At 37.7% G+C, this 14,441-nt stretch overlaps 1 protein-coding gene across 1 annotated transcript in view; it reads right to left on the reverse strand.

Moving 5' to 3' along the window:
- ANO2 (anoctamin 2) overlaps nt 1–14,441 on the reverse strand; it is a 196,664-nt gene that overhangs the window by 117,592 nt on the left and 64,631 nt on the right. Inside the window, exon 11 of the mRNA XM_090139455.1 lies at nt 2,876–3,010. Coding sequence (XP_089995581.1) covers nt 2,876–3,010 — 135 coding nt within the window. The remainder of the gene's footprint in view (nt 1–2,875; nt 3,011–14,441) is intronic.

Genomic DNA, 14,441 nt, shown 5'->3' on the forward strand with positions numbered 1-14,441 from the left:
ATGGAAATTCTATAGGTTCTTATCTCATTTGCCCATGACAAAAGAAATTTTTATATGACAGCACAAAAATCCACATTAAATATCATATTACTTTATGCATTTTTGTCCATATTACTGGCCACATGATTCTACATAAAAGCCAGGTCCAATATACAAGCATTTTAGTTGTAATCTATGTCCATGACACAGAACATCTACAATATCGTATGCCAGGAAGACACACTAGGTTGTTGTAGAAGTGACACAGGCATTGTACACCGTCCAAGAGTCTCATTTTTAGGAAAGATGTTATATTTCTCATTTGCCTTGAGATTTGTCTCCATCCTGCATTTTATTTTGAAGGATGTTTATAATAGCAGTGGGTGTTCACCTAAGATAGGGCTTAACACAAATTCTGGTCTGTACTATCATTTACCATAAAGTTTTGGCTAAGTTCTTAAAGTGCACCTAAACAAATGTGTTTTAAGGGCATTCAGATATTGTGTCCACAGTGGTTTCAGAAAATGAAGTTCTTTCACTTTTCAGGGTCCTCAACACAATTTCCCCACAGTTACAGGGCTCTTTGGCTGAATAGCTCTTTGTTTTTCTAGTATAGAATGCTAATCTAATTTTCAAATTTAAATAAAAGTTGTAGATCTTGTAAAAACTCAAGTATTTCACTTCTGCCCTGTTCATTCATTTGCTAAGCAGTATTTCCTTTGCCTTCTTACTCTACAAGATTTGTTCAGCTACCCTCCAGAAAAGATGACATAAGAGACTAACAAATAGAAAAAAATTTTCTTTAAGGTCACTTTAATTTCTAGCCTTATTTACTATGCATTTCCTCAGTACCTACAAATAATTTAAAAATCATTGTCACCATTTTTTTTTAATACACTAAACTTTACCTGACTCTCCTGAATATGATTTCAATTTTTTTCGTAAGGTTTATATGTGAAATAACTTCATACCTGCATGGTCTCACTCAAATGAATTGACTCATGAAAACCTTAAGTGTTCTTACCCAAGACTGTGACCTAAGGTAAAACTTGCAGCATTTTCATTGATATAGCTGGTAAGTTGTGATAAGATCTACTTCTAAATCAACCACCATTAGAGAGTACTTTCTCTATTACTTCAAATAGAAGAGCTATTCAAACTGTACTATCAGTATGTTTTCTATTATATAATTCAAATGGCATAACTGCTAACAGCTGTATCATATAATTAAAATATTGCTCTATTTTGAAAGGCATTAAAGGATACTGCAGATATATCTTTGAGATAAATCTCACTTCATTTTTAATGTTACAACAAGCTCTCCCACAGACAAGAACAGCTCATAATTTGGAATACAACCTAACTTAGATGTATTCATCCTTACCTATCAGCAGTAATGTTCTACTGCACAGTGATCTGCTTTTAAAGTTGCCAATTATTTGAATGAACGCAAGAACTACCGCAACAAATGTTACCAACAGCTCTATTAAGCCATTGTGCTGCCTCTACCAAGAGAGAGTCCCAGATAGTGTATTAGTGTATGACTGTGAAGCAGTCATAGAATACTCATAGAATCTTACAATTCCTGAGTGGAAAAGAATCAAAGGATTGTTGAGTCCAACTCCCAGTCCCCACACAGGACCACTCAGAACTGAAACCTTATGTCTGAGAGAGCTGTTTAAGAAGCTTCTTGAACTTCAGCAGGGTTGATGACATGACAACTGTCCTGGGGATCCTCTACCAGTGCCTGACCACACTCTCAATTAAGAACATTTTTCTAATATGCAACCTTTTTCTCCTGAGAAAACTCCATGTCTTGACACTGTCAGCAGACAGAAGACACCAGCATCTGTCACCCCTCTCCTCCCATGAGGAAGCTGCAGACAGCCATGAGGCCTCCCTCAATCTCATCTTCTCTAGGCTGACTAAACCCTTCTCATGATCTACGTCCATGACAGCAGGGGCATAGGCCTGGGGAAGAGAGCAAAGGAAAAAAAAAAGGGGGTACTAGCAGTTTGCTGTACAATCCGGCAGGCCCTGGCCCCACAGCAAGGCACGCTGTGGGCCATGCACTCCAGGAGAGGGAAAAAGGCAGAGAGCTAGCAGATGGGTCCAACAGAAGAAACACAACAGCAATGATCTAAGGAGGAATGGTGATTTACTAAATCCAACAAAAAGTAAACAAAATGAGAGAGAGGAAGATCAGAGCACCCAAAGTACAAGTCCCCATGATAATCCAAGGGGAGCATGTGCCCTTTTCTGCTGTGAGCTGAGCAGGGCTAGGGGAGAGCCACTGGGGTGCACTTTGCACTTCCACCTATCTTCCTCTGCACCAAGTCCTCCAGGAATGCCGCTCCTCCCCTACCACCCAAATATTCAAAATACCCATAAAAGACAGTAAAGCAAACCATAACATTAACTCTTGAACTCCCTCTGGTTCACATGCTGTTCTGATGTGGAATACTGACAACAACATCACAAAACCACAAACATACTAAGATGAACAAAGCTGTCCAAGAGATGGTATTTTCATTAAATTCTGTGAGTTCTGAACTTTCCCAATAGTACAAAAATATTCATTCACAGAAAGCAATTGGATGGCATAAAAAAGAACTTACAAGTAGTCTGATGCTTTGATCCTTAGTTATTAAAATAATGCTGCGAACTTAAACATTTTTACATCAGAATCTGCAATACTGAACAGACAAATGAACGTTAGTCATTCAAATGAATCATCTACTCAGTGGATGTGTATTTCCAGTGCCTAAAGTGTTGTTAATCTGCATCACTGTATTTCAGACTCATTAAAAGCAACTCTTCTCATTAAGGCTTACAATAGAAAAAAAGTGCCGTCATAACTTTCAAGTAATAAAAATCTTTTCATAGAGAAGCTTACCTAGGAATGTCGCTCTCAATGGTTATACATCCATAAAGAAATACAATAATCCCAACGACTGAAGATGGAATGAGGAATTCTGTATATAAGCCCAGCCACGCAAAATAAAGTCCTATTTTTTCCCCAAAATACTTCCTGAAAGAGAAACAAACAAAAGAAAAAAACATTTGCCAACAGTATCATTTTTGAAATGTATTTTAGTTTCTTAATCTCCAAAATTTAAAATAATTGTCAAAAACAAAACTGTCAAAAAACTGTCAAAAAAAAGGCTGTATTTTGAAGTTAGTACCACCAAATGAAGTGGATGATTTGAGTACTTTGAAGCACTTTGCTCTGAGAAGTTAGAAGAGAATCCTGTTCCAGTTATAATACATACTCAAAATCTACCTCTTACATCTTTGAACTGAAGTCAATGAAATACTCCATACTTCCATCAAAAATAACAGTACTTCACCCAAATGTTTGGCAGAAAATGGTGGGAAGGATTCAGTTCTCCAAAAGCACATCCAGGTGAGCCATCATTCTTTTCTTCTATAAACCTTCCTGGATTTATTTGGAGACTACATTTGTAAAGATCTTATTTCCACATTACTGACAGCATCCTCTGATATCTTTATAGAGTAAGAAACTTGAATTTCTATTAAAACAGGAAGGTTTACTTGCATTTCTAGCATTTTCTTTTTAGAAAGAATAAATACCTTTGACAAATGAGCAGACCATGCAGCTGGTTTGAAAAAAAATAACTCCTGCTCTGAGGAACAGATTATTGTTGATACTGATAAATGTGTTGCTACTCAACATCTTCATGACTCATACTGAAAGCAGCAGAGTAAGCACAAATGAAAGTCACTGGTCTTTCCAAAATACTGCTAGGAAAGATTACAAACACTACAAAACACCAAGAAATTCAGACAGCAATTCAGCAATGACAATATCAACATTAAAATGAGACTAAATTTACATAAAATACACACTGGTTTAAAACATATCACAAGTCAAAGAATAAGATGGAAGAGTGCTGGTCAGAAGACAGTTATGTACACAGGGTATGCAATTGCATTTAGCCAGAAAAATGCACATTTATGAAGTAGGGGTAGAAAGAACAAACATTTTTGATAATATATCTAATTAAAAAATTGGCAAGACTTGTTCCTGAGTTCAGCATGATCCCACTTAGAAACTGACTCTAAATCTCCTGACACTAAGAAAACTTTACCCAGACTTTGTATTCCTCATTTAAGTTATTCCTAACAGAAAATAAGATTTTTGCAAACATGGGACAAAGACTTCAGAAATAACTCTATTCTGACAGAAATTAGTACCAAAAATTCACACATGTGGAGCCTTTCAACATCATAGGTAATGCTGAAGTTTTCTATGCTGAAATATTCTACTCTAGCAACTAACTCTTAGGGCAAGCCTGCTCCTGCTGCAAGAGACAGCAAAGCACTAGAACCAAGGAGGAAAGAAATGGGGTAACATTAAAAGTCTCAACAGTCAAATTTACAGCTCCCAGGAAAGGACTAATGGTTGAAACAGTGGATTTTTTTCAATCACTACTGTTCCTGCTGCTCTTCTCATACCATCACAGCTGCAGCTGACTTCCCGTTCCTAAACTCTCACATAGGGAAGAGGGCAGTGTTGTCATACTTATTTCAGTGTTGCCTTACATGAATGCTTATGTTTTATTTGTTCCAGAGAGAGCTTATCATTAAGAGAGGAGATATGCAATCCTAAAAGGGAAAACTAAGAAGCACTTAAAGGTGATAAACAGTGTTAATCTTCAGTATGAGAGAATGCTGTAACTTGGAGAACAGGTGCGAAAGCAAGGCAAATTTCATTTCCATGAAAGACATACAGCCATTACACCTGAAATTTGCAAGATTCTAATAAGAAACAGAGTGTATGAATTATCAGACAACATCATGACAGAATGATTTCAGTAGCACCAAGGTAACTAGATACAATTCTCAATTCTAGAAAACAATTTCCACAAGTAGAGCTATCTAATTCATCTCTTGCTCAAACGTCTTTTCTTACAATCATAGAATCATTTGAGTTGGAAGGGACCTTTAAAAGCCATCTAGTCCAGCTCCTCTGCAATTAACAGGATCATCTATAACTGAATCAAGTTGCTCAGATACCAGTCCAGCCTGATCCCGAATGTCTCCTGGGATGGGGTATTCACCATCTCTCTAGGTAACTGTTCCAGTGCTTCACTGTTATTATCGTAAAGCTGCAGTGAAAGCAAAGGCATGCCATTCATTTCCTGATGACAGATTGGATCCACTAACAAAAAGTCCCAGCCCCAGGCTTCTATGGAAGCGTGAAGCCCATTCCTGCCTTCAGGAATGATGAATGGAGTGCAGGGGAGCCAGCCTCTTGTCTCCAGAGGGAAGAAGTTAAAATGAGTAACAGTGTCTTTCCTCACATATCATTATGCTGCTCTACCGGCAAAAGAGGCAGACAAGGGAGGTGAAACACAGCCCTACTGTGTTCTTTAGGAATGATGCTGAAGCTGAGAAGGTGCTGCTATTTTCTGCAGGAACTGCCCCAGGTCCCATAGTGTTGCAGAGATGTGCATGTGTGTACACAGGGGCGCGCGCACACACACACACACACACACACACACACAGGAAAAGGCCCATTGTCTTCACATAGGCTTATATCAACATTTCCATTACAGCATAGTACACTGCTAACAGCAATAGGATTACCAGAAAGATATTTAAAATGTATTATTAATGTACTGCTGGAGGCAGGAAAGATGTTAACTTGCAGACCGTCAGAGAATTAAGAAGAAACAGAGGAGCCATATTTAATTTTAGTTGATAGAACTCAAGGCAAGAAAAATGGAAAAAGAAATCAAGACTAGAAGTTCCGTACTCTACAAAGGTCAACACTGATAATTCATAAAAAACACATTCTTCAATACTTTTCTTCTTATATACATATCACCAAAAAAACAAAACTTTATAAACTATATGAACAAAATGACAGACTAGTTAGGGAAAAGGACAGTTAGTGCAAAAACTTAGGACTGGCATAAAATCTAATCTACTACGAGTGATGAAAAACAGGTATTCTCAGTGTTAGAAAATGAAATCCAGAGTACTATCCATTAGACTGTATTCATTTTTATACTAATGTAAATACCACCTCACTGGCTCCAACATTTTACACTGGCTGGCTTAGTTTTCTTTCCTGGTTATACGTTCAATACATTCTATAGCCTAGTATATAATTAATTTTCTATAACACTATTTCTGTTATTCTGTTAGTTCAGGTTTCATAACTATTCTTTGTAATCACATCTGCAGTCCAAGGAAGTCAAGTTCCTTCATTTATGAAAAGATCAGAGAGAATGAAGAATTTTAAATAAGGGATGTAAACATCACAGAATCACAGATTCATAGGGGTTGAAGAGACCTCTGGGGATCATCAAGTCTAACTCTCCTGCTTTAGTAGGTTCTCTACAGCAGGTTGCACAGGAAAGCATCCAAGTAGGTCTTGAATTCCTCCAGAGAAGGAGACTCCATGACCTCTCTGGGCAGCCTGTTCCAGTGCTCTGTAAGTCTCACAGTAGAGAAGTTCTTCCCCATATTTGTATGGAACTTCCATTTGAGATTTTTACCTGTTTCCCCTTGTCTTGTTGCTGCACGGCACTGAAAAAAAGACAGGCCCCACTATTTTGACACCTTCTCTTCAGCTATGAGATCTCCTCTCAGTCTTACCTTCTCCAGGCTGAATAGTCTCAGCTCTCTCAGCCTTTCTTCATGTCTTAGTTTCAGCTGGAATTGGATTGTTTTCTTCAGAGTGTCTGGTATGACATCTGGTTTTGGTTGTAGGAGATAAATAAAGTTGATAACATACCAATATTTACAATTTCTGCTACACAGTATTGTACAAAGCCAAGGCCACTCTCAGAAAAGGCCTTAAGCAGCTAGGAGGGAACAGTGTTAGGACAGCTGACTTAAACAGGTTTCACATCCCCAACCAGCCCTTACTTGTTAGTAAGAACAAAGTTCAGCAACACAACTCTCCTCACTGGCTCCTCCGCCACTGGCATCAGAAAGTTACCCTCAATGCATTGCAGATACCTCTTGGATTGTGAGTGCCTAAGAGTGCTGTTTTTTCCAACAAGAGTCCACAAGAATGAGTGCCTCGGATCACGAGGCTACTTTCAGCTGTCTGCAACAGCTGAAAGTTGCCTCAGTTGATCAGGTGGCCTGTAGTAAACACCCACAGTAGTGTCACCCTTACTTCTCACTCACAAACTCTCTACTCATTTTATATTTAGCCCTCGGCAGAGCTCAATAAGTTTCAGTTGTTCTCTCACATAAAGAACAAGTCCATCACCCTGCCTCGCTGGTCTGTCTTTCCTAAAGAACGCATAACCATCTATGATAGCACTCTGGTCATGCAAGCTGTCTGACAACATCTTTGACTGCACAGAGATCATAGAATAGTTTGAGTTGGAAGGGACTGTTAAGATCATCTAGTTCCAGCCTCCCTGCTATAGGCAGGAACATCTCCCTCTAGACCAGGTAGCTCAAAGCCATATCCAGCCAGGCCTTGAATGCTTCTGGGGGGGGTGAAGGAGGGAGCATTCACAATCTCACTGGGAAACCTCTTCCACCACCCTCACAGGAAAGAATTTCTTCCTAATATCTAGTCTAAATCTACCCTCTTCCAGTTTAAAACCATTTCCTCTCATCCCTGTTGTCCCTCCCCAGCTTTCCTGTTGGCCCCTTTCAGGTCTCTGGTTCTTCCTGTTTATTTCCTATGCTCCATACATTGGTGTACAGGCACTTAAAGAAAACAGAATGGACTGTGTATCCATACGGGGATGCAAAAGGATTCCTCATAGCTATAGTCACTGTTGACTGGACTGGCTTTATGACTCACATCACGGAAGGCAGCTAAAGAGCATTTGTTGAAGTTCCAATTGGCCTAGCACAATCCACAATTGATTGCAATGGCATGAAAATTTTATTTTGTATTCTACACTCCAAATCCTTCAGTTTAAAACCCACCCTGCTGTCTCAGTGACAATCAGCATATAGCAGTATATACTCCACATTCACACCATAGCATTGCCTTTAAACCTCTTGGAAGAGAAGTCTATCACACTTGCACAGAACGTAAGTAAGTTTGAAATTACATTGTTTATAAGTTTAGATAAGTTTATAAGTTTAAATATTTATGTTGTTAATATATTTGGAATTACCTGTTCTGTTACGCATGCCTTTGGTGGTAACATTTAGGAGATGGTTTTACTGCATTTTCACATTTGTTGTTTTATGAAAGTTTGAGTATGAAGTGAGGAGGTAAGTATATGACTGAACAACAGAAGTAATCAGATAGCTTATAGCTTTTCTTCAAGACTGCCTGAGTGAACATACAGAATCAACGCCCTTGGAAAAGCACAGAACCTTGGGAGACTCAACTTGCTCTTAGATTTCCTCCAGTTTGAAAAGTAACAAGTGCACTTGATAACAAGGCAAATGTCCTTCCTTATTTAAAGAACAATGTACAGTGTATTACAGTGCTTCAAAGGGGTCAAAGTAGACTAAAAGTAGTCCAGAAATTTAGCGGTTCTGTGCTGCCTGCTGTTTTAGTAAGCAACCATGAATTACCACATAAATTGGTATTTGGTTAAAAAAAATCAAACAGAACTAAAGACTGGCTGACCAGGGTAAATGAAGTTGGAGCTTACAGTTCATAAGTCTTTAAAAAAAAAAAAAAAACAGCACTGCAATGATATATGACATCTATAACTTATAAAGCTATCTGGATTCATTCCAAGAGAAAGTGAGAAGAGCTCAAAAGCATCCCGACAGTGTCAACAAAAATCAGTTGCTCAGAAGAAAACTGCATTGTTCTGTGACTTGACTTTCTGAATATGAAAAATAATTAAGACTTCTGTGCTTGGTCTCAGTGTGTTTACACACCAGATAGTGAAATGTCCTAAAGAGAAACAACGACAGTTCTTGAAAGCATGATAAATTTGAACCTGAGTCTATCAAGCTAGCAAAGCACAGGACATAGATATTCTCCTTCATTATTTGATATGTCCTGAGACCTGATCTTTCATCGCTCTGACTGGAAGTCAAGTCTGTGCAAAAACAAAGTAAAATACCACAAAAGATTCAATGCAACCTCCAGCAGCCACAGCTGTACTCAGTGTTTTTTTAAATCAGACCTCAAAAATACCATAATGTGGGTTAACTTCTAGAACCCTTCTGAAAATCTCGATAAGAAATGCACAGAGGCATCACTTTAGAAAGTTTGAAGATATTCCATCCCCACTCAAGTACATAGGTTCATACTATTTCAAGGCTGTTTCATTCTAAAAGCGGGATGCTAAGTTTTCTCAAATGTTAGACTCTTACATACTTGTAGCTGGGAGATTGAAGGAGGTGATTCCTATACTCTTCTCTGCTCTTGTGGAACATCATCAGCTGTACTGTATTCAGCTCTGGGGGCCCCAACATAAGAAGGACCTGGACCTATTGCAGCAGGTCCAGAGGAGGGCTGAAAATGATGATCAGAGGGCTGAAGCACCTCTCCTATGAAGAAAGACTGAGAAGGACAGGATTGTTTAGCCTAGAGAAGATAAAGCTCCAGAAAAATCTTCTAATACTTAAGGGGGCCTACAGGAAAGACAGAAAAAAAAAATCTGTATCAGAAATTGCAGAGAGAGGATAGGGGAGAGCAATTTTGAAATGAAAAAGGGTACATCTAGATTAGATTTAAAGAAGAAATTCTTCACAACATGAGTAGTGAAATACCAGAATAGATTACTGCATCCTTCAAAGTGTTTAAGACTAGACCAGACGAGGCTCTGGGAAATCTGGTCTGGTAAAACGAGTTCCTGCCTATGATAAGGTGTTTAAACTTGATTTTTAAAGTCCCTTCCAATCCAAACCATTCTATGGTTCTATGCTCTAGTACTAAAAGAGAAAAATAGAATGATTATAGAGAATAGCCAATACAGTGTTGGCTCATAAAAAAGGTGGTGGTGGTTGTTTTTTTTAAATACATTGTTACAGTTGGTGCTACAGCTAGAAAGATTACCCTAGTGAAAACAGGAAAAGAAACAGTGAAGGAACGCTCACCTGCATCTGAAAATCTAGATTCACAGGAAAGACTCCACAGAGAAGGGATCTCCAGAAAGGAGATCCTTTCTCAGGGGCAGTCAGCCTTTAAATGGGGGTCTAGGAGAGATGGAGCCAGGCTCCACCCCTTCCAGTCACGCAGGTGAATTGCCTTCACCTGTGCTCCTACAGCGGACTCAGTCCTTTCCTCTGCTGATCAATCAGTGGTTCAGGCCATGACTCAACAACAGTTCCCATACGCACATTAACAACAAAAGGAGGAGCAAAGAGAAGATGGATTCACTACTTGATGAGAATGGTCATCTTAAAAACTGGAACATAGTCAAGACATTTAGTGCCTTCTTTGCCTCTGTCTTCAACATTGGTGATAGGCTCTAGCACACCATGTGCCCCAATTTGGAGGACTGCAGCTGCAGTAAGACTCCCTTGAGGATGGAGAGGCCTTGCAAAGAGATCTAGAAAAATTACAGAGCTGGGCAATCACCAATCGTGTGAAAAGTAATAAGAGTAAGAAGTGTCATATTCTGCATCTTGGCTATACATACAGTGTACCTCTCCTATCAGAAGCAGTAATCAAACATTTTTTTCTGTACATTATTACATTCTAAGGTGAAATTCTGAGTTTAATCTGGAAAATGTTTTGAATGCTATTCAAATGGCCACCTCACCTAATAAGCACTATGTTCTTTTGACTGAGAGACATGTACCTAAGGAAAGATTCAGTCAGACCCTCCATAGCTCCTTCAGAAGATTAACAAAAATCGCAGTTTCTCTTAACATCCCTAGATTGAGTGAATCATAAGAAACAATGTTTTAAAAACCTGGGGAAAAAACAAACAAACAAACAAACAATCCTGCAAAAACTGTATTTCCTCTCCTATCAAGAGCTAGAATAAGAAATGTTGGGAAAGATGCAGTGAAAATGTTTGCTTAATTCCCTTTGCTTAGCCCATGTAATATTTGAATCCATGTTTCTGCAATGTGATTCTGTCTGTCTGGTTGCCAAAACAGTGTATTTAAAAAAAAAAAAAAACAAAAAACAAAAAACAAAAAACAAAACACTAATATTTAAATTATATTGCATATTAAAATTAAATATTTAAATTATATGCTTGCATACTGGTCACTGCTTCTATGCCAAGCTGTGCAATTTGTAATGGACTAAGATTTTGGAAGGGGGAGAGAAGGAGAAAAGAATAAATCCTTAGATTTTGACTTCAAAAATGAATGTTGGATACTGGACATGTGAATACACACGCTGGAAAAAAACTCTGGAATCATTCAAGAACAATGTTAAAAAAGCAAAAAATCATAGAACCAAAGAATGTCCTGGGTTCAAAAGGACCATAATGAGTATCTAGTTTCAACTCCGCTACCACCCAGAGCCACATCCAGCCTTGCTTTGACTACCTCCCAGGATGGAGCATCCACAACACCCTTGGGCAACCTGTTTCAGTGTGTCACCACCCTCTGTGTGAAAAATATCCTAATATTTAACCTAAACCTCTCCTTAGTTTAGATCTATTCCCCCTTGACCCATCACCACCCATTCTCATAAACAGTCATACCCCTCCTGTTTTTATTCTCCCTTCAAATACTGGAAGGCCACAATGAGGTCTCCCTGGAGCCTTCTCTTCTCCAATCTATACAAGCCCAGTTCCCTCAACTTTTCTCATAAAAATGAATATATGTATATATATAAACACATTTAAAAAATATGTTTTAGACATCAAGAATTGGGAAATCTGCTCAAAAATTTTCAGTTTTTTGTTTTCCGTACCACACTGTAGGCCAACTGTTATTTCATGCATGCCATAGTTCATTTTCCACAAAATCACCCCAAGTGAGTCAATATTTTCTATGTAAAACTTGCATTACAATTAATTATTAGGTAGGCTCTCCCCTGTGGAATTAATTGAAAGTCACATGCCTTCAAATAAATTTACTCTCAAAAAAAGTGGATTAAACTCTGGAATAGACAAGTAGTACCCTCGAGGTATGATTTTATATAAAAAAAAATTGTTACCATAGCTAGTTTAAAAGCTGACCTACCTGCTCTCTAACCTATCTTCTTAGTTGTACTGATGAATCATAAACCTGTGTACTGTTAAAAAAAATATAATCAAACCCCCGAAGGGACATATCCACCTCTTTAACAAGCCAACTCATAGTATAGTACTATGTACAGTGGTGACAGATCATTGGAGAAAATGGTGCCAGAGTCAGGAACTCCTATGACAGATTTCTCCATGAGAAGAAAATCTGTCCATAAACTCAAGGCTTACCCATATATGATTTGCCACATAAATACTAATTTCTCATATATTTTTAATCTCAGAAAACAGTAATTTCAGTTCAATTTCAGTAATGAAACAAGAGGTTCATTATTACTGAGGCAATAGTTTCCATCACACTGATTTTTCCACCTGAAGTTTTGAAAACTGTACACTTATTTCAGAAACACTGCTGGAGTATAGATAAAATAGATAAAATTCCAGTCACTATAATAGAATCAGGAACAAGACAAAACATTTCTGTATACCTCATTGTTTCATTCCAGGTAGTTACTTGTGTCCAGATTTTTCTGGACTTAGCATATTTTCTCCACTTGAAAGAATTTTCAGGGTAGGATTCAATCATTTGTTCAAACTATCTGGGACATCTGGGTGGAATTACTGCTCAGCAGCAGCACTGGGGCTGCTGTGCATCGAAAGATCCTAAAGATTTCTACCATTTAAGTGCCTGGTAGCCTATATGTGCATATTCTGTCTAGACAGTCCCAGGCAGAAATGTATTACTGCTAAATCCAGATCTACAGAGAGCACACAAAATGGAGCAAGATGGAAGCCAAGAAAGCCTCCTGGCAGAAAGCAGTCCCACTTGGAACAATTTGACAGCAGACAGAGAATTTTTTTAATTAAGGTTTTCAGAAGAGAAATTAACTGTGTGAGGAAAAAAAAAAAATAAATAAATCCAAATGATTCTGTAGACAGAAAGCAATGAAAGGAGTTTTTGTCCAAAGCATTGCTTAAGCTGAAGATAAAGTTCAAGACTATCCAGTAAAGAATGAATATGAGGGTACTTGTGAAAATATTTGATAAACCAGTACAAGAGCCTTGAATCAAACCCCTAATACTGAAAGCTATCTTTAACATTTATGTTTGTGCATGCATCTGCAAATGTTCCCCAACAATTTTGTACCACTTGACACCATTGGTAGGATGTAGGAATAAGTTCAGAGCCAAGACAGGGCATTTATTTCTACAAAAAAATGTCCTTTCCTGTGTATTTTTTCACACTGAATCACCTCCAGCAATTCTGAGGGAGAGTGTTCACCAAAGATCAAGAGAGAAATCGATTCTTTTAGCCGGAAAGTAGAATGGAAAAGGACTTTTCCACAAAAGCCATTTAAAGAAGTTAACTTTCAGTTGAAGCTCTTGTTTGAAACTGTTATTTAACAAATTTTTTTGCTGCTTTCTCCAATGATACCCGAAGCCTAATCTGACTAAACTACAGATTCTAGCAGCCAGAGATGCATTTTCTTAAAAAAAAAAAAAAAAACACCAAAATTTATTTATTTATTTATTTATTTATTTATTTATTTATTAAAATGTGTGATAGGATGAAAAAACACTGAATGAAGACTGGAATCCCTTAGAGAACAGAAGATTTGAAATTCACTTAGCTGTAAGACTGTGTTTTCCCCTAGCCTCTTGACTCTTTAGAAATAATAACTATTAAACACAGTAAAAGGTTGTTGTTTAAGGAGATGATCTGTATGGAGGGAAGGCAATTTTAATGTATACAAAAACCTGGCAAAAATGTTGTGAATAAAAATATAGGATTCAAGTTTTAACAACAATTTAAAATAGCAAAAGATAAAACTTTATCCTGTAAAGAAATAAAATGAAAACAAACTGCTCACTGAATTTCACAGCTTTAATAATGTTATTGTTTGCATCCCAAGAAGTTTTCAGAGTACAGGTGGGAGAGGAGATTTTGAGGAGGTGGTGGATTATAAACTAAAAAAGCTATTGGACTCGTTACAAAGAAACAATAGAAGCTTATTAAGTAGATATGAGGACTGAGACAGAAATTAAGGCAGAGTACCTACCAACTGTGTAAGCAAACATGATACTGGTTAATCAGAAACACTGTAATCAAATTCTCTACTTTCTTATGGAAAAATACAAAACTTTAAGGGCTTCCACAGAGATTGGTTCTGGATTGGCGTAAATACTTTGTAGAATGTTCTTTATGGACAAAGAGAACTTTTTACTGGAAAGCTAGGCACAAAGAGGATGTGATGTGTAGAATTATAAAAATGATAATCCATACGATTTTTCAGATGTAGTAGTAGCAGTCTTTACGCAGTGTTTGAAAGGATTAAGTTGCTAATTACATAATTCAGTTGATAGCTGGATTTGACTGTCATATTCTTTGCC

This window comes from Phasianus colchicus, chromosome 1 (genome assembly GCF_987193195.1).
Source record: "Phasianus colchicus chromosome 1, bPhaCol1.hap1.1, whole genome shotgun sequence".
NCBI classification, from domain to species: Eukaryota; Metazoa; Chordata; class Aves; order Galliformes; family Phasianidae; genus Phasianus; species Phasianus colchicus.